At 45.0% G+C, this 17,755-nt stretch overlaps 1 protein-coding gene and 1 long non-coding RNA gene across 4 annotated transcripts in view; one reads left to right on the top strand and one right to left on the bottom strand.

Annotated features, from left to right (window-relative positions):
- LOC135287130 (transcription factor COE2-like) overlaps positions 1-7,994 on the top strand; it is a 43,782-nt gene extending 35,788 nt beyond the window's left edge. Inside the window, exons 7-8 of one of the 3 annotated variants that reach the window (XR_010350984.1) lie at positions 7-341; positions 432-645. Coding sequence is in view for 2 of the 3 variants with exons in the window: in XM_064400470.1 (XP_064256540.1) it covers positions 7,947-7,974 (28 nt within the window). In the remaining variant the exon portion in view is untranslated. Of the gene's footprint in view, positions 1-6; positions 646-7,946 lie in introns of those variants that run through there. The other 2 variants (XM_064400470.1, XM_064400472.1) reach the window with 2 other exon arrangements.
- Positions 7,995-10,027: 2,033 nt separating this feature from the next.
- LOC135287115 (uncharacterized) lies at positions 10,028-16,680 on the bottom strand. Its single transcript, XR_010350977.1, has 2 exons — positions 16,448-16,680; positions 10,028-12,476 (listed from the first exon to the last, which is right to left on the bottom strand). It is a non-coding gene; the product is annotated as an uncharacterized LOC135287115 (long non-coding RNA).
- Between the last annotated feature and the right edge of the window lie 1,075 nt (positions 16,681-17,755).

Raw genomic sequence — 17,755 nt, 5'->3', positions numbered from 1 at the left:
TTCTAGCATTCTGTGACCCTGAATGAGTTTTTATGAGGAATATTCCTGTACTTCAGATCTTTGGTGTGTGAAAGATTTCCCTTTAACATTGCTGCAGCTGCAGGAGGGTATGAGGTTTGATCTTTCTGCAAGTTTTAATAGGAGTGTTAACAATAATAATAACAATTATAACTATAATAATTTTCCCTGTATTTTCTGTGTACTTTGCTTTTCTCTCTATCTAAGAAACCCAGAGCTGTTTTGGGGCAGTGCAAGCATGGGCAGAGCAGCACAGGGTGGTTTTTAACACGTCAGTCCATGTGCCAGTATAAGAGCCTGCAGCACAACCGAGCTCATTCCAGGTACCAAACCTCCAGGATTGTACCAAAACTCCCAAGGTTTTGCTCAAGTCATGATCTGAGCCTCTCTGCCACCATCACCTCCTCCCCCAGACACAATATTTCAGATCCTTCGTGCCCCTGAACAGTGAAGTTGAACCAAGACACGACTGGATTTGAGTTTCAGCCCCTTCCCCTCCGAGACATGGAGCTGAACATGGAAAATTCCCTGAGCCAGTTTCTCCCTGCAGCTGCTTCCAGGCCACGCTGCAGCACTGGACAGGAGTGGACAGCAGTGGACAGCAGTGCAGGCTGCAGCAGGGAGGGATGGCTGTGGATGATGGATTGGTGTGTCCACCCAGGGGACTGGGAGTGGGAGTGGCACCCACTCCCTTCTCCTGTCACCTGTGGTATGTCAAGGGCAGGCAGCTCTTAGTGACATAAATCTTCAGTTTTCAGTCTTAAGGATTCATCCCGCTTTGTCCCCAAAGGTCTGTGTGAGATATTTCATCCCTGCCATGATCCCTGTCCCTTTGACACAGGGTGATGGCAGCACATCCTCTACGTGTGTGCAGAGCTACCTTGTAGCAGCACATTGTCCCTTTCTCATATTTCTTAGACACTGTCTTGTCTTTTTCTTGCATTTCATAGTGTAAAAATGTCCCTTTCTGAAGGTTTGGCACTGTTGCAGATGTTTTTTATTGAGATTTTTGTGTTTGGGTGGGGAAGAGAGCTCTGCACTCTCATGCCCTGTGTGTCTTTGTGTCACTGACACCGGCTGTCACCTTGTGCGGGTTGGTTTTCCCTCTGGAGGAATTGTCAGGAGATGAAGGGTTGTAGTCCCACCTCTGCCTGAGCTCAATCCAGTGCCTGGTGTCAGAGGAATATTGGCAGTCATGTCCTATTGTCTGTATGAACTCTGCTTTGTGCTGTCTCCTGCAAAAAGGGGTCTGATGTAAAAGTTTATTTAATGGAGAATTAGTCTGGAGACAACTGCAGAGCTGTTGCTGCAGGAATATTTTGTAATACAACATTTAAAAGGACAGTGTAGGTAGTTAGTGACAAAAAAAAAAAAATCAAGATCCAACGTTTATGCTGTGGGTCCTCTGCACTTCATTGACTGCATTAAAAGCCTCACATTTGGCTCTTTCTTATATTAATTAATTATATTATTTAATTGAAATATCTCTTTTAGGGTCCTCATATTTTAGGGCTGTCCAGGACAACTGTCCTGTTTTTCTCGTGTTTCAGCTAATCTTTCTCTATCCTTTCTCTCTGGGAAGCTCTGGAAGGCAGGGGGTTTGTACTGTGCCTAAAGAATTGGGATCCTGCTCTAGGCTGAGTCTGTGGCTGCTTCTTAAATAATGCAATAATTTCAACTTGCCCCTAATAGTGATTACTGCTATACATGGAAATGTGCTTGTTTATTAAATGGACTCAAATGAAATGTTTATTTTCTCGCCACACCACAGCTGTTTGAACCATTGTGTGTAAAGTAATTCATAAAACTGAATAACCATTTAAATATTTTTGGTAGTTTCTTAAAAAATTGTATTCTAGAATTCTTCATAATTTTTTTGTATAACTGGCAAAATATTTTAGTGGGTTTTGTCACTTGTTGAAACTCTTTGAAAATAAGAAGTTTTTCTTTATAAAACCTGGTTCTATACTCAGCATGCTGATGTAGTGTTCTAATTGTTTCACCAACATAAAGTAATCTCAGATTAAAAAGTCGGGATAAAATCCTTAATGAAAATTATTCTACTCTTATGCCCCAAATAATCCTTGCTAACGATGGGGTCTCTTGTTTCCAGGCTGCTGGTTCTAATTGATGTCATTTGATCTGATCTATTTGCTGGGCACTGAGTGGCAACTGGAACATGAGATGGGTTTTGAAGGGTCTGTGTGAAAAACATTTACTGCCACAGTGGTGTCACTGCAGGCTCCTGGCTGTGGAGGGAATTCCTGTTGTGGGCAGACACAAACACTGGCTTTTAGTCCATTTTTATTTGGCCCAGGTCTCAAATCCCCAAATATTTGCTGTAAATGGCAGTAACATCATTGCAGAGGGCCCAGGTGGGACATCTGACTGAGTCCTGCACTCAGGCATTCTGTGGGATCAGTGATTCTGTATCATCCCGATAATCCACATGGAAAACTTCCCCTTATCTTGTTATATAAAAAATCCTCCTCCCTTATCCCACAGAAAATTTCCCCTGTTCCAAAGTCCCATCTCTTTCTCCTAAGCCATGTTTTCTCCTGGAGTTCAGCATTGTTTTGCCAGCCCACCCCTCACAAAGCAGAGGTCACATCCACATGACCTCTTTGCTGGTACGAGGAGGCTGCTAAATAATTCACGTGGCCAACTTGATTTCGGGGTCCACATTTGTTTTTTCCACTCTCCTAATCAAGATGCTCATTTAATTCTATTCCAGCACCTGTTCAGCAATTAACACCCTACAATTTGCATCTTACCCTGACATTTGCTATCTTTCCAATTAGTTTTTATATCAGTATAATTAGGTAGGGTTATTACAGTGCATCAAGCAGGGTCGAGGATATTCCCAAGCCTTTAAGCTCTTTCCCAGATTTGTTTAGGGAAGCCACTAAGGGTAAACGGTTGATTAGGATCACTGTTTTTCTTCTTCATTCAGATCAGGCGAAAACTGTTTCCCCATGTGGCCCATGAAAGATCAGGGAAATATGTCAGTCTGTAAGAACTAATATTATGTAGTTCGTGACTTTTTGGGTGAATTTACAGGGGATTAGGAGTAAGGGTCAGGCTGTGCAGTCCCTTGCAGCAGTATTCACCAGTAGCCTTCATTATGCTCTTGCTTTACGTTAAGCTGAGCAACTTCCAACAATGATTTCAATTTTTAAAATAATTTTTTTTTTTAGTTGACACATGGGTGGGTGAAAAATCCAAATTAGAGGGTGACCTGACCATATTGAACACTTGGCTTAATTGATAAAGGCTCTGGGAGTGAAATGACTACTCCTAACACCTTTTAATTTAAATTTCACAGAAGGAAGGTCTTGCTGTTCAGCTGTGATTGGTTTGGGCTCTGGGCTGCTTGAGTCCAAAATGTCCTGCAGCCAGTGTGGCAGGACAGTGGACCTTCCTCAACTTGCTGAACTCCAGCAGATCCCCCCTCAATACCCCGTGCTGACAGAAGGGAGAGTGATGTGTGTGTGGGGAAGTGGGACATGAGGAGAGGAGATCTGTAGTATAGATCAGAGGGGAGAGGAGTTTTTTTCTTACCTCACACCAGCCAGCTCTGCATGTTCTCCTTTTTTTAAAGTTCAGTTTGAAATCATCTCCCTGCAGCCCCAAATCCCTTGTATGTCTCTTCATTCTGGAGGTGCACACAAAGGCTGGTATTATCAAGAGGCAACATTGCCTGTGGCAAGATTGCAGCGAAGGGTGGGATTGGAGGAAGATTCACATTGTGCTGGGGAAAGTGAAGAGCTGAATAAAAAAACCCCAAAACTGCCACACTTCATGTCTGAATCTGGGTGTTATTCTGAGATGTTCTGCAGTGCACCTTAATGATGCTCTCCAGGCCTTGGCAGGGACCTGCTGCAACCCCAAAGGAGGGATCAACCCAAATTCTCCAGCCTCGAAAGGCTGGAGAGAAGAAGAGCTCTCCTGTGCTGTGTTGGTACAAGAAGTTCTAATGTTTGCACCCTTGCCCAATTTAATATTATTTACTATAATGAGCTTCATCTCTCCCCATTCTGTTGGGGTTTTTTCATCTCCAGTTGTCTTATATTGGTATCTGAACAGGCTTAGAAAAATAGTGGGGTGAAATACCCCGGGGAATTGAGGCAGCAAGGAAGAAAGGAGAAGTTGTTTCATGGAGTGGGAGGAAGGGTTTGGGTATAAAGAAAGCAAAGCAGGACACAGAGATAATGGAATTAACTCCCTCTGCCAGTGCACAGAACTAGCCTGGCTCATCTCCTGCCTCAGTCTGTAAGAGTCTGACCCAAAACCCCAAAATATTCTCATTTATTGCTTGGAACTTTGGATCAGCTGTACTGGTAGAAGTTATCTGCTCAAATTACTAGAGCTAAAAAGGAGAGCAATAAAAAAAAAAGAGACAAATTTTTGTGAAAATTTGGAGGGTGAAAGCTCCACTTGTGGAGAGCAGAAACGACAGAAACCCCTCAGTGGATGCTGTACCAGCAGATTTCAGAGCTCCTGCTGTGAGCAGGCAAAGCTGCTTACCTGTGCTGACAGGAGCTGTGGGGTGTCCTTTTCCCAGGGTTTTGTCTCAGCCAGGAGCCTTGTTCTTGGGCTGAGCTGTCTGGATAAGAATGGTTTCTTTATACATTGGGTCCTACACATGAATGGCTGTAAATGTGCTCTGAAAAATGGGGATGGACAATTTATATAAATCTGATTCAAAAGGTGGAAGAGTCCATCTAAGCTAAACCCTGAGCAGCAGAAGTTTTCCCTGATGTTCACCCCTGTATCTTCTGTTGAAATCTGGAGCCTTGTGTACTGGATGGGTGGGTGGAGGAGAAAGTCACCAAACAATTCCATTTAACATAACCATGCCCTGTGTTGTGCAGGAGATGTCATTATCTGATCAACTTGTCTGCACTGCCATCTCACACTTCATCCTTTCCCCTTAATAGATTTCAACTTGGAATGCAAATGCCTTTGTCACTGGTGGGTAAACTGGGTGACACAGAGCCTGGTTACTGTGAGCCAGCAAGACTTTGTAACGATCCATCATTTAAGAGTTCTAAAAGGCTATAGGAACTTCTAGTGGAGTGGCAGGAGGTCTTCTTATAGCGACATCAGGACAGGTTCTGATGACAGCACTGAAGGGCTGAATTTTATCATTGTTGGTGGAGGCTGTGTCTTTACCAGCAGTTGGAAACCTTCTCTGAAGCTCATCTGCTTATTCACCAAGGTCTTGCACTTCAAAAGTTGAGTCTTCAGCTCCCCCATCACTATTTAGACCAGATCTGCCATGCTGCCTAGGAGCTGAAAACAGCAATTATAATCTGAATCTAACGGCTGGCTTGGAAAAATCAGCCTAAAGGCAGCAGTTGATGTTATAGAAATTGCTGGCTCTTAAGAACTTTTGAAAATGAAGCCCTCTCCAGCATATTGCTTTTGAATTTAAGGATTCTGTTCTAGATCATTATATCTAATGTACATAACATGAGTGACTTGTTCCAGGAGAGAGAAGATATGCACCTTTTATCTGTGTCCAAAGAGAAAAATTTAACCTGCAGTGTCCAGGATGTGTTTATGGTTTCTTTCTCTGTGAGTCCTTTAGTTTTGGGCGGCTTTGTGAGTGGAATCAGAGTTATAAAAGTTGGGTCTTTTCCATCTGGATGAGGTCATCCCGTGCACTCCCTGGCGTGGTCCTGCTCAAGAATCTCTTGCTGTATTTTATTAATAATCTCCTGCTTGGAGAGTTGCTTCCCTGAAGGCAGGTGTCCAATGTTGATGGGAGTTACATCCACTGGCCCAGGGATGTGTCAGACCCTTGATGTGCTGCACCCAGGAATAGGAGAAGAAAGAGCTCAATGAAGTAAATGAATAATCACATTAATGATGTTTGCTAAATCTCTCATCCAGTGCACCAGCCAGTAATTGCTTCAGAGCTTTGTGTGAAAGCCAGCAGGCTGATGGAGAAATATAAACAAAATTATTCCCTTCCCTTTACCCCAAACAAGAGTTTAGCCATTAATAAGGGCTCTTTGTTTCCTAAAAGTCTAAAAATAGAAGCATGATGTGTGAGCAGGCAAGGTTTGTGTGTGTAATCAGTACTGGCTGCACTGCCAACTGTATTGAATTTCCTCTATTTGGGGGAATCTTCCAGGGCTTTTGCAGTTGTGTTCATGCAAACGAAGTTTCTCTGCATGAACATCCGAATATTTGTGTTTGAGAACCAGCAGTGTTGGTTTTGAGCTGTTTTTCCAACCCCAGATTTATCCACACATTATTAAATTGAAATGGTGCAAAACTCTGCAAATCCCTTTTTAATCTTTAAAAGCAAATTTGGGAGAAACAATAATAATAAAGGCCTACATGTTCAAATCTGAAAGCAAAGTTTAAAATAAGACAGGAATCCTGCAGGTTAGGTACCATCAGCAGGGTGTTTGACTTCTCGATTTTCCTCCTGTAAATCTCCTTGGGTGAGCTCAGTGCTTGTAAGCTGTCAGCTACAGAAGGAGGTGGCTGCTGTTTGGAAATAAATAAATTTGTAGGATGAAAGGTCACACAAAATATTTGGGAGTTCCGCAGCTGGCACTGGGAGCAGCTGCCTGGATTCCCTCCTCAAGGTGTTGCTGTGTTATTTTGGGGGATGTTTGGGGGGAAAGGGACAGGCAAGGGGGAACCTGGTGAGTGTTTTGCAGCCGGGAGCAGGTGACCAAATTGATGAGTTGCTTCTGTGTTCTGTGCAAGGAGAGGTCGTGGAGGAAAAAAAAAACCCCGTGTGCAGGGGGGGCTCTGCATTTTAACACCTTCCCTGCTAAGCAGGAGGCCGGCTCGGGGTGCTAAATTCCTGTCTGTGAAATAAATCCGTGCAGGCCGAGCTGTCAGCAGCGCTTTGCAGTGATGGGCTTTGGAGAGGTTTGCTCCGGCTCCCCGAGCAGCAGCAACCACTAGGGAGCTGTCTTTAGCTCGGATTTCAGAGTTAGCTCATTAGACCAGGAACAGCAGACACTCACTGGCTTTTTCTTTGAGAATTTGTCAAGCCGGGATGTATTTATAGAGTTATGGCTCGACGATAATAATGTTACACCTCCCTTTACCTGTTGCAATGGTTTTCTCACAGAGATCAGCTTTCCCATTGCTACTGAGTGCTTCTCTATGTGCTCATCTCATGTCTTAAAAGGAGATTGAGATTGCTGAATTCTTTGGCTCTTCTCAGATTTGGGAGTTGGCCTTCTGTTTTGTACAATAAGGATTGAAATGGGAAAATGTTACACCATCACTCCAGCCATTAAGAAAATCTATCCTGTAGGATATGAAGAGATGAGACAGCCCTGCTAATTCTGATGCAGGAAAAGATATGGAATTACTACAAAAACAGAAGCCAGGGACTCCAGTTTTGATTAATATCTGATACACTTCCACTTAACCAAGTAATTTAATGTCTTCACTTCAATTTTAGCAGACCTCACTGGTCTGGGTAGGAAGTCCTCAGTTGGATTCCATAAATAAGAGGGAGAAAACTGTGAAAAAAAAAATTACAGTTATTATTTTTCAGTTTCATCTCTGGTATGGGAAAATTGTGACTCGCAGCTTTTGAGCCTGGTCTAGGTCATCACAAACATCAGCCTGCCTTGTTGCCAAAAACATTTGGGATTGTTAAAGCAGAGCTGTGGTACCACGGCTCAAAGTGGGAGTAGAGAAAGTCTGGAAATGTGCTGTGTAAGCCTGCCTGGAACTTGCAGAGTGCTTGGAGCAGGTGGGAATGCTGTGGCAGAGGAGGCAGGATGTGATCTGAGGAGGAAGGATGTGAATGCACTGTGACCTCCCAGTGTAAAATGTCAGCACCCAGTGCTTGGCTGCGACTGGGAAGCCAGGGGTGGATAGCAGGGATGTGCCTGCTCTCTCTTCCAAAGGAGAAATTACTCAGTCTGTCCCCTTGTTCCCAGACACCTGATGGGTTTAGGACTGCAATAGAGAGAGGAAAGCTGGAAGCTAAGGGGAACTAGAGGTAAATATCTGTTTACACAGAAGGTGACAGTGTTGGAAGTTAATGGTGCCTTTCACGCTTTTTAAACAAGGAAGGAAAATCCCTGAAATGAGCTAATACAAGTCTTATTTCTGCTCCATCAAAATACTCTCCCAGCTTTGGATCTTAGCCTAAAATTTGTCCAGCTGGTATATCTCTGCATGGGAAATAGTCCAAATAGGACTGACAGGCAACTGGTGTCCAAATTTATTTTACCAGAGTAACATAACCATAAATAAGTTTTAAATAAAGTAATGCAGTGTCATGTTGGTTAGGAGAACATGATAGTGGTGGCTTTTCCTTATCAAACAGAAGATACAGCTTCCCTCGCTGACCCTTTGGCTTCTACTTTGCACTTGCTTTCCTGAGGGAAGGTGGGTTTGTATCTGGTTCTGTAGCTACAGCTGACACCAGAAATGATTCATTTGTCACAGCACCTCCTAAATTCAGTGCTTTGCTCTGGAAAAGCTGTGAGTTCTCTGTGCTGCACTGGAGGCACCAGTGTCCAGTTGGCATTTGGGTTCATTCCCTGCAGGAGCCATGGGATGAACAAGTCCAACACAGCCATATCTGGCAAAAAAGCACTGGCAAACTGCATATTAATTAAACAGCTGATAAAGTTTCATTTGGTTCATTTTCCCTGCAATAAAGCACTAATTATGTCCAAATGGGAATGTTTTCTGAGCACAGCAGCAGGATGGGGCTGAAATGGCTGTGATGGTTGTGAGTGCAAAGCCACCCACACTCTGCTGCAGTGACGGGAAGAGCACAACAATTCCAGAGCCAAGGGATGAAGTCAGGAGGAAGTGGTGGGTTCTGATGGTCAAATCTTTCACCGAATCTCTCTGGTTTCAGCACACAGCTCAGCATCTCTCTGCTTCAGCTGACAGGAGGAAACTTCCACTCAGATGGTTGATAATTAGAACGGATTGGAAGCACTTTGGAACTTTGTGTTTGCATAATAACTCTAAAAAGTAAGAGTGACAAAGTTTTCCTCTCTTAGCAAGAAGCTCTTGGAAGGTGTATTTTCAATTATTGCAGAGAAAAAAATAACATTTTTTCAACCAGTAAATGCCCAATAAAGATGATGAAGTGTTGCACTGCAATACTTCTTGAATCCTGAAAAGAGCATAACTAATAAAGGAGATAATTTATTATGACTGTTAAAGATTATTTTTGGTAGACAGTTTGTTTTTCCCTCCAGATCCCCAAGCCCTTTTCAAAGATGAAGTTGCAGGATGTGGAATAGGATTGATTAGCAGTATTTCTGAATTATTTAAATTGATACTTCCTGTAGTAATAAAAATATTTTTCAGTTAATGTTTCCATTATCAGCTTCCCATTTTGGTGATTGTGTGCTAATTTCAGGACAATTTTCCTAATAAGAACTGCTTCCTTTGCAATTTTCAAATTGGGTTAATGGATTTTGCTTTTGAAAACATAAAATAGCCACCTCCAATTGTCAAAATTAATCTGTGACTGGGACTTTTTTATGTGTTTGGAGTACGAGTATGTGGAATATGAGACTCTATGATAAGGTTGATGTTTAGGGAAAGGTCCATAATCCAATCTTGAAAGGGTTACAAAATTTTTGGTAGGAAGTTTGGACAATGTTGTTGTCTGAGCCCAGGCCTGAAGGTAGAAGAACAAACTGATGTCCCTTCAAGGTCTCTGTCAGTGTTATTTCTGTAAAGATTGAGGGTGGTGTAGCCTAATTTCCTTCAAAAAACAACACTCTGAGTGTTCCTGCCCTGGCAAGGGCACTCCTGGAAATTAAGGTTTTTGGGATCCATCTGGCAGCCTGTGCTCCAGGCAAGGTATGCCCAGATGTTCCCAGATGTGTGGTAGTTTCATGCATGATTTTCTGTAAGGCAAACCATGTTTTTAGGCTGTGTCTCATCTTCTCTCCTCCCCCAGCCTCATGTGGTTGATTCTCCTCTGAGGTTAAGCTACAGACAGAGAGAATAAAATAATGAATGCAATGAGGAAAAGAAGCTGGGGTTTCTTTTTAGCATTTTGATTTTATTTCTTTCAAATGACACTTGAGGAATTGAAGCCTGTTAAAGCTCTCTCCAAGGAGCAAGGTTTCTTTTGAGAGGAGAACCACGGGGAAATGCAGCAGCAACAACAAAAGTGCACCAGAATCTCTCAGACCTGGGCGTTCTCCAAAGAGCTCTGGCTGTCGTAATTTACACACCTTGCCTAATTCAGAGCACATGTCTCAGCTACAAGAGGCATTCAGTAGACATGCTGCTGTCTTCCTCGCAGTGGGCCTGCTGTGAGTTTGTCAGCAGTGTTGTTAACAATGACAAAGTAGTTCATCAATGTATTTCTTTTTTTTTTTTTTTAACACCAATATCCCAGAAGCAGCAAAAATCTCCTGTGTGGTTCCATGCTGTAGCCTTAGGGAGAAACTCAGCAGTAATAGAGCTGCTGCTGCTGGTTGCTGAAAGCTTGCTCTTTAATCAAGGAATTGGCAGTTTGTCCTTTAATATCCCTGTCTGTGGGTCATTCTTGTATCCAGGTGGGATTCCCTGGGCTGCTGGTTGTGTTGGCACAGAGCTCACAAATGCTGCTGGGCCAAGGGCTGTCCAGGGCTGGGAGCATTAAATTCATTCCAGGCAGAACCACCTGTGCTCCTGCATCATTATTTTCCAGCTCTGCTGGGTTTGGAAGGGCTTGGAAGGGTCCAGCCTTTGGGCCTGAGCCTGTTCTGTGTCTTCTGTGTGGAGCACAACCAAGTTAGTAAATACTCATGGATCAAGAAAAGCTTGGAAATGTGATGTGGAGAGATGTCTGAGCTGGCTCTACAGGAAATCCAGCTGGATGATTCAGTTTCCTGGTGATTTTCATGCCATACCCCGAATGGCACTTTATAATCCAAAAATCACCACTTGCACTTACCCATGGGCCTCTAATGTGCCCCAAAATGACCACTTGCACTTTTCCGTGGTCCTTTAATATGCCCCAAAATCATCACTTCTCCGTGGACTTTTAAGCTGCCAGTTTGTCTCTGTGGGTTTGATGGGAATGGAATAGAAATTTGTTGAAATTAAAGAGTGATAACCCAACAACAAAATCAAATAGAACTGGTGAAAATTTCTGGAATCTTCTGGAAGTCCTTTTAGGAGTGGATTCTGGAAATAGATGAGAGAGTAGATAAAGAGTAAATAGGAGTGGATAAGCCAGTCCAGAGCTGGGAGCTGTGGATTTCACCTTGTTTCAGTATGAAATTGTTATCTAAGGTTTATCTTCGCCTCAGGCTCCACTGAACCCAGGAGACCCCGGGTACTGACCCTAAGGACTTGGGCACCCACTAGAAAGTTTATGGTCAATAAAAAAAGAACTCCACCATTTTCATGTGGATTTAATGAATTCCTTAATGGTCCTCAGTCTTCAGAGCCTTCAGGTGGGACTTTTTGAGGGGGGTATCTGTACTGGGGTTTGGGAACTGACTTCTCTTAGCTGATAAAGGAACATTCCCCTCTGCCCCGCCCCACAGCTCCAGGAGCTTGGTCTGACTCATGTCTGGCATCTATAACATGTGGTAAGAGTTAAGGGAAAGAAAAAAAGGGAAAAAAAGTGGGGGAAGGGTAGGACAAGAGGGTTCCACAGAATTTAGTAAGAATCCTTAGAATTTATGCTAAAGTCCTACAGGAAAAGTGTACACAAAAACACACATAATGTTTCTGCAAGTTTAGAGCCAAGAGATGTAAAATTTGGGTGGAGGTGTTCAGAAAAGACACAGGGCTTGCAGGTAGAAAAAAAACAAAGAAAGAGGTGTTAAAATGAACATGAAGTTAGACCCTGGGCTTGGTGGAAATAGTCCTAAAGCTGTTGAATGCCCACTCCATTGGATACCAGCTGGGGCTCTGTTCTTCTCCCAGAGAATGTTTAGGAAGAACTGGTGGAACTCGCCTTTGGCTGCAGCGTTGGGTGAGTGTTTAAGGAAATAAAATGGACGCTGTTCAAGCCAAAGTTGCAGAATCCATGTTCCCTTAATCCCATCTGTATTTTTTTCATCCCCATGGAAGGTGGTTTGGAATCATTTCTGAGTGAAAAGATTTCTTCAAGAAAAGATTTGTAGAGCTCAGCTGCAGAAGTCTCAGGCCTGGGTTTGCTTCATGCCTGCCTTCCCACTGCCTTGATCCCAAACTGTGGGAATTGTTCTTGAGTCAGGTCTTCGTGCAGATCCTACAGGGAGAGTCTGTGTTTCCCTGAAATATCTTAAGGCCGCATTTGTTGTGTTACCTCTGTGTGGGCTTTTTGGCTGCCCGTGCACTAATTTGTTGACATAAGAATAAAACCATATTTTCAAGCAGCATCTGCTTGTCTTTCTTCCATGAGTTCTGCATATTTTCTGCTCTGTTTTTCCAAAAGCTGCTGGGCGTACATCCAATAACCTCTCCCCAGCTCTTCCAAAAGTTGATTCCTGCAATTGCCCACAGGCCTGAATAAGGATGAGAAAAAAAAAAGAAAAAAAAAAGAAAAGGTTATCTGCATGAGAGAGATAGATAGATAGATAGATAGATAGATAGATAGATAGATAGATAGATAGATCATAAGAGTGCAATAAAATTGGAAAAGCTAAGTCATCCCTCCTCAGGAAAATGTGTCCATGGAGTCCACAGCCATGGAGTTTTAAAAGCAAGGCCTTGGGGTGTAGTTTGAGCAGTGCCATAAAATCATTTTGAAATCTGCTCACTTAGGGCTTTGATTTGTGTTTATTTGCAGTACATTAGCTCAGATGGTGCCTCTTCTCCACTGCAGAGCTGGTGGAGTGAATCACAGAATCCCAGAATGTTTTGGGTTGAGAGGGCCCTTAAACCCCATCCAGTGCCACCCCTTGCCATGGGCAGGAACACCTTCCACTATCCCAGGGTGCTCCAAGTCCCATCCAGCCTGGCCTTGGACACTTCCAGGGGTTCAGGGGCAGCTGGAGCCAATAAATGTGCCTGAATTTCACTCACATTATGGACAAGATGTGGCTCAAACTGCAACTGAGCTGGGTTTAAGCCAAGCTTAGTTCCTCTTACAGGCAGGTAAATGCTGTTTGTTTCCCTCTGCTGCTCTGCTCTGAGAGGAGTAACCCCCAAAAATCAGAATTATGAACTGCTGAGGGCAGAAACTTCTTTCAACCCTCCAGGTGGGTGTGTGAGGACATCTCTCAGCTGCCCCTAGTGCAAGTCTAGTGATGAAAACCAACTGAACAACACATAAAGTGTGTAGAGGTTGGACTTGTGGGCCACCCTTGTGCTCCACGAGTTGTGAACATGGATCATCATCTCCTCTGGAAACGAGATGAGCCTCGTCATGCAGTGCCAGCTACAGCTCTTAATTGCCCTGTCGTAATGTGCTATTCCTTTGCTAATAGTTTGAGTTATTTCTTTGTTAACCTTTACACAGCCAATAACAAATTAAACATCATTATCTGAGTTTAAAATAGGCTGTAAATCTTGAAGCTCTGCTTGGTTCTCAGATGCTTACAACAAGGGAGCAATAAAAGGGCATTTAATGACACTCCCAAACACAATGTGGGAAGTGTTATAAGCAAAAGGGAGGAAAACAGGGCAGTTCTGAAGTGTCCATGGGAAGACTGGTTTGCATAAATGATTGATGGAAACATGATGCTGATCAAAGTGGGGAGCTTTTAAAGTTTCGGGCAGATAACGTGGCTCCAATGCTCTGAATGGTTTTGATTAAGCAAAATTAAAGGCCTATAGGAACATTTGCCACAAAATCACTCAAATGCCTGCCTCATCCCTGGAAGTGTCCAAGGCCAGGGTGGATGGGGCTTGGAGCAACCTGGGCTAGAGGAAATTGTCCCTGCCCATGACAAGGTGTGGAATTAGATGAGATTTAAGGTCCTTTCCAACCCAAACCATTCTGGTGTTCTGTGAAATGCTGGATGTGGGCTAAATATTCCAGCGCTTTCAGACTGGGAGGTGGTAGGAGAAGGGTGGGGATGAGTTTGGAAGGTGATTTCCCTCTTGTGTAGAGAGAGAATGCTTCCTGCTCAGATGTGCAGGAAAAGCCCTTCCAGACCATCCTGTCCACACTGTGCCCACTCCTCACCTTGTCCCCTACCCAGAGCACTGAGTCCAGGCCACCCAGCCATGTCCAGGCTTCCTCAGACACCTCCAGGGCTGGGGACCCCATGATATTCCCCTTCTCCTCTCTCCGTCAAAAAGTACCCATAAAACACCCCAGAAATGACTTGTAAACCATCAATTGATGTGCAGAAATGCAGTGACAGAGAACCTTGGTGTGACACTGCATTTGTCTGGCTGTGGCCTCTCCTGTACCCGATAATTCAGAATAAACAAGGACCAGCCACCATCTGGTTTCTCTCAGTATTTCATTCACTCACTAAGTCTGGGAACAGAGGGTTAACAGAGGGTTGGCTGCATCCTGGGGTTGCAGAACAAGTGTCTGTGTGATTGTGCACCAGCTAGGTATTTTTTACTTGTTTGGAGCACATCCCTTACAATTTTTGGCCAGTCAGCAAAACCTTTTGGTCTTGTCTTCATTGTGCCTCAGGGGTGGGGACCTGGAGCATGGCCTTCTCTGAGCTGGGAGGCTCCCAGTTCCCATCATCTCCAACCCTGCTTATCCACAGGAACCTGCTTTCCCCTGGGATGATGGATTAGTGGATTTATCCTTTCATATGCGATCGCCTGGAAGAGAGTTTTCAATGGGATTTAATGAGAGAATCTGTCCAAGTTGAGGATGGGGGGCTGTGTGAGGATAACTCTTCCTAGCTGAGTCTATTTCTTGGTGTTTTAAATATTTTTTTTAAATTATTGCAATTACTAATTGTAATTTATCCCTTTTGGGGCATCAAGTCTGTCCTCCTGCCACCTGACATAATCCAACAGAAAGGTGAGTTTCGTTCCTGCAGCACAGAATTACTTTGGTTTCAGGCTCAGAAATTTTCTCACCTTAGGGACAAACCCATCCACAGGAGAAGAGCTGGGCTGGGGAAGATGTGACAGAAAAGCAAGCACAGACTTTCAATAATTTAACATATTCACATATATTTATGCCCCATCCCTGGAAGTGTCCAAGGCCAGGTTGGATGGGGCTTGGGCAACCTGGGATAGTGGAGGATGATTTTAATGTCCTTTCTGATCACCTAAACCATTCCATGATTATGTAATTTATATATTATAAGAACAGAATGCTGTTACTTTGATTCCTTTGTAACAAAATGCCATTACTGTTGCTTTGATTACTCACTGGCACAGCCAGCTGTGACAGGGCTCAGGGTTTTGAGGATCTGAGCTGTGAGATTGGTTTCCCTTGGCCAGGTTGGGACTCTGTGGCTGGGAATGGAACCTGGCATTTCTGAGTTGTAATATTTCCCTTCAGCCACCTCACTGTGGCATCTTCTCCCTTGTACTTCACCCTCGTGGCAGCAGCTGTAAATCAGAATTTATGCTGTCTAAGCCTGTTTTGCCTGCTGTAGAACTGTGTTGGTGCTGAGCTGCAGCCAGAGTCTGTACAGAGCCCCAGAAACTGAATCTTGAATCTTGAATCTTTTCTTCAGCAAATTCCAGGACCAGACATCAGGAACAAACTTGCCTGGGACATTTGCAGGCTGTGCATGTACCACATTTGTGCTGCAAAGGGAAATCCCACCAGTTCCCACCCCAGTTCCTGATGGGTGCAGTTGGCTGACTTGGTGGAGGACAGATTTCAAGCAGACTGGATCTTTTTCTTACCTTTCCAGAAGACCACAGTGTGTTAAACCCTGTTTTATTTCTATTTTATGATGAACATGCATTGTGGCATTACAATACTGTGACGGTTCGTTTTGGAAAGGGAATTGTTTGCCCTAATGTCCTTGAGGCAGATCCTGTTTTGGGCACGGGGTCATCCCATTCTGCCTGTGATTCCTGATGAGGCTCTTCACTAACATTTGTCCTCTGTGCTGTCATCTATACAAGGCAGTAATTCCTGCTGGCACTACTTGGATGTATTCCTTCTGTCATAATTTCTTTAAAACCTGTTATAGAAGGCGTTGTGTGCTGGGCTTGGCTTGGGAAGAGAATTAGAAACTGTTTTTCTTTCTGTCTTCTGCTCTTGGTGGCTTTGGCTTCCACCAGCCTAAGCCAAAGATGACAAAAATGTGGGGAGAGGCCAGACCTGGAGTTGCTCCTTGCTGAGGTATGGACAGCTCCTCTGACCTCCTGCAGCTCTGTAGCAAACATTTGCTGGGTTGTGCCTACAGACAGCACTTTTATTGATTTAGTTTTTTAATTTATTTCTTTGTAAAGGTGCTCATTCAGCCTTTGAAATGTTTAACACCTGTTACCTCTTATTGCGGCTTGAACTGGAAATGCTGTTAGAATATATATATTAAAAAAAAAGAAAAATCAGTTTTTGAGCTGTCGATAATATGGAGTTTGCTTTTTTTACCTGGAACAAAACCCACACAGAGGTTGCTGTGGTTTGGAGATGAGTGACGAGACCTGAACATCTGAGCCCTGATGTCCTCTGAGGGCAGGAGCAGCTTTCGGAAGCTCCTCAGCGCTGCCCCATCTATTCTTGCACTTGGGGAGACTTTGGAAAGTCCATGGTGCGCGGGGAGGGGGCAGCAGCACCTGGAGGAGAAGGAGCCGGGGCTCATTCGCGGTGTCAGAGGCCGGCGATCCCAGAACTGACAGACTTGACCCATTCCCTGCCCTGCCCGAGCCAGGCTGGGCCGAGCCGGGCCAAGCTGAGCCAGGCCGAGCTGAGCCAAGCTGAGCCGGGCCGAGCCAAGCCAGGCCGAGCCAAGCCGAGCCGGGCCAAGCTGAGCCAGGCCGAGCTGAGCCAAGCTGAGCCGGGCCGAGCCAAGCCGAGCCGAGCCGTGCTGAGCCGGGCTGAGCTGAGCTGGGCCGTGCTGAGCCGGGCCGAGCTGAGCTGGGCCGTGCTGAGCCGGGCCGAGCTGAGCTGGGCCGTGCTGAGCTGGGCCGTGCTGAGCTGGGCCGTGCTGAGCTGGGCCATGCTGAGCTGGGCCGTGCTGAGCCGGGCCGAGCTGAGCTGGGCCGTGCTGAGCCGGGCCGAGCTGAGCTGGGCCGTGCTGAGCTGGGCCGTGCTGAGCTGGGCCGTGCTGAGCTGGGCCGAGCTGAGCTGGGCCGTGCTGAGCCGGGCCGAGCTGAGCTGGGCCGTGCTGAGCTGGGCCGTGCTGAGCTGGGCCGGGCCATGCTGAGCCGGGCCGAGCCGAGCCGGGCCGAGCCGAGCCGGGCCGGGGGCGATGCCCGAGGGGACAGCACCAGGGTTGGAGCTGCAGCCACAGCCCTGCCCTCCCCTGGGGTGGATAATTCGGTATTTATAGCCCTTCTCTCCAACAAGGTCTATGGCACCTCGGGGACCCATTGGGGAAAGAATGCTGATTCCCTTTATGAATTTTTGATGGGGGAGGAGGAGCAAGGGAGGCCACAGGGGGAACTTGTGAAATGTTAATATTTTTTTCTTTTTTAGCGGTGCTGTGAACATCCCCTCTGATTATGTTTGCTAGGATAAACTTCCCTGAATGTCTCTTCTCTTCAATTCCTCCCTTCCTGCCGGCAAAGCAAGAAACAATAGCCAGAAACTCTCCTTTCCATTCCACAACTTCAGTAATGACAGAATTTTCAGCTGCTGTCCTCCTCCAAAAAATCAAGAAGCTCAGTAAACAGGATATTTTCCTTGAATATGCTGTAATTGAGCCTCCTTTGTTCAGCTTTATTTTGGTGGTCCATG

This window comes from Passer domesticus, chromosome 28 (genome assembly GCF_036417665.1).
Source record: "Passer domesticus isolate bPasDom1 chromosome 28, bPasDom1.hap1, whole genome shotgun sequence".
Classification (NCBI taxonomy): Eukaryota; Metazoa; Chordata; class Aves; order Passeriformes; family Passeridae; genus Passer; species Passer domesticus.
The sequence above is the reverse complement of the archived record's forward strand: the minus strand, read 5'-3'. Positions and strand labels throughout refer to the sequence as shown.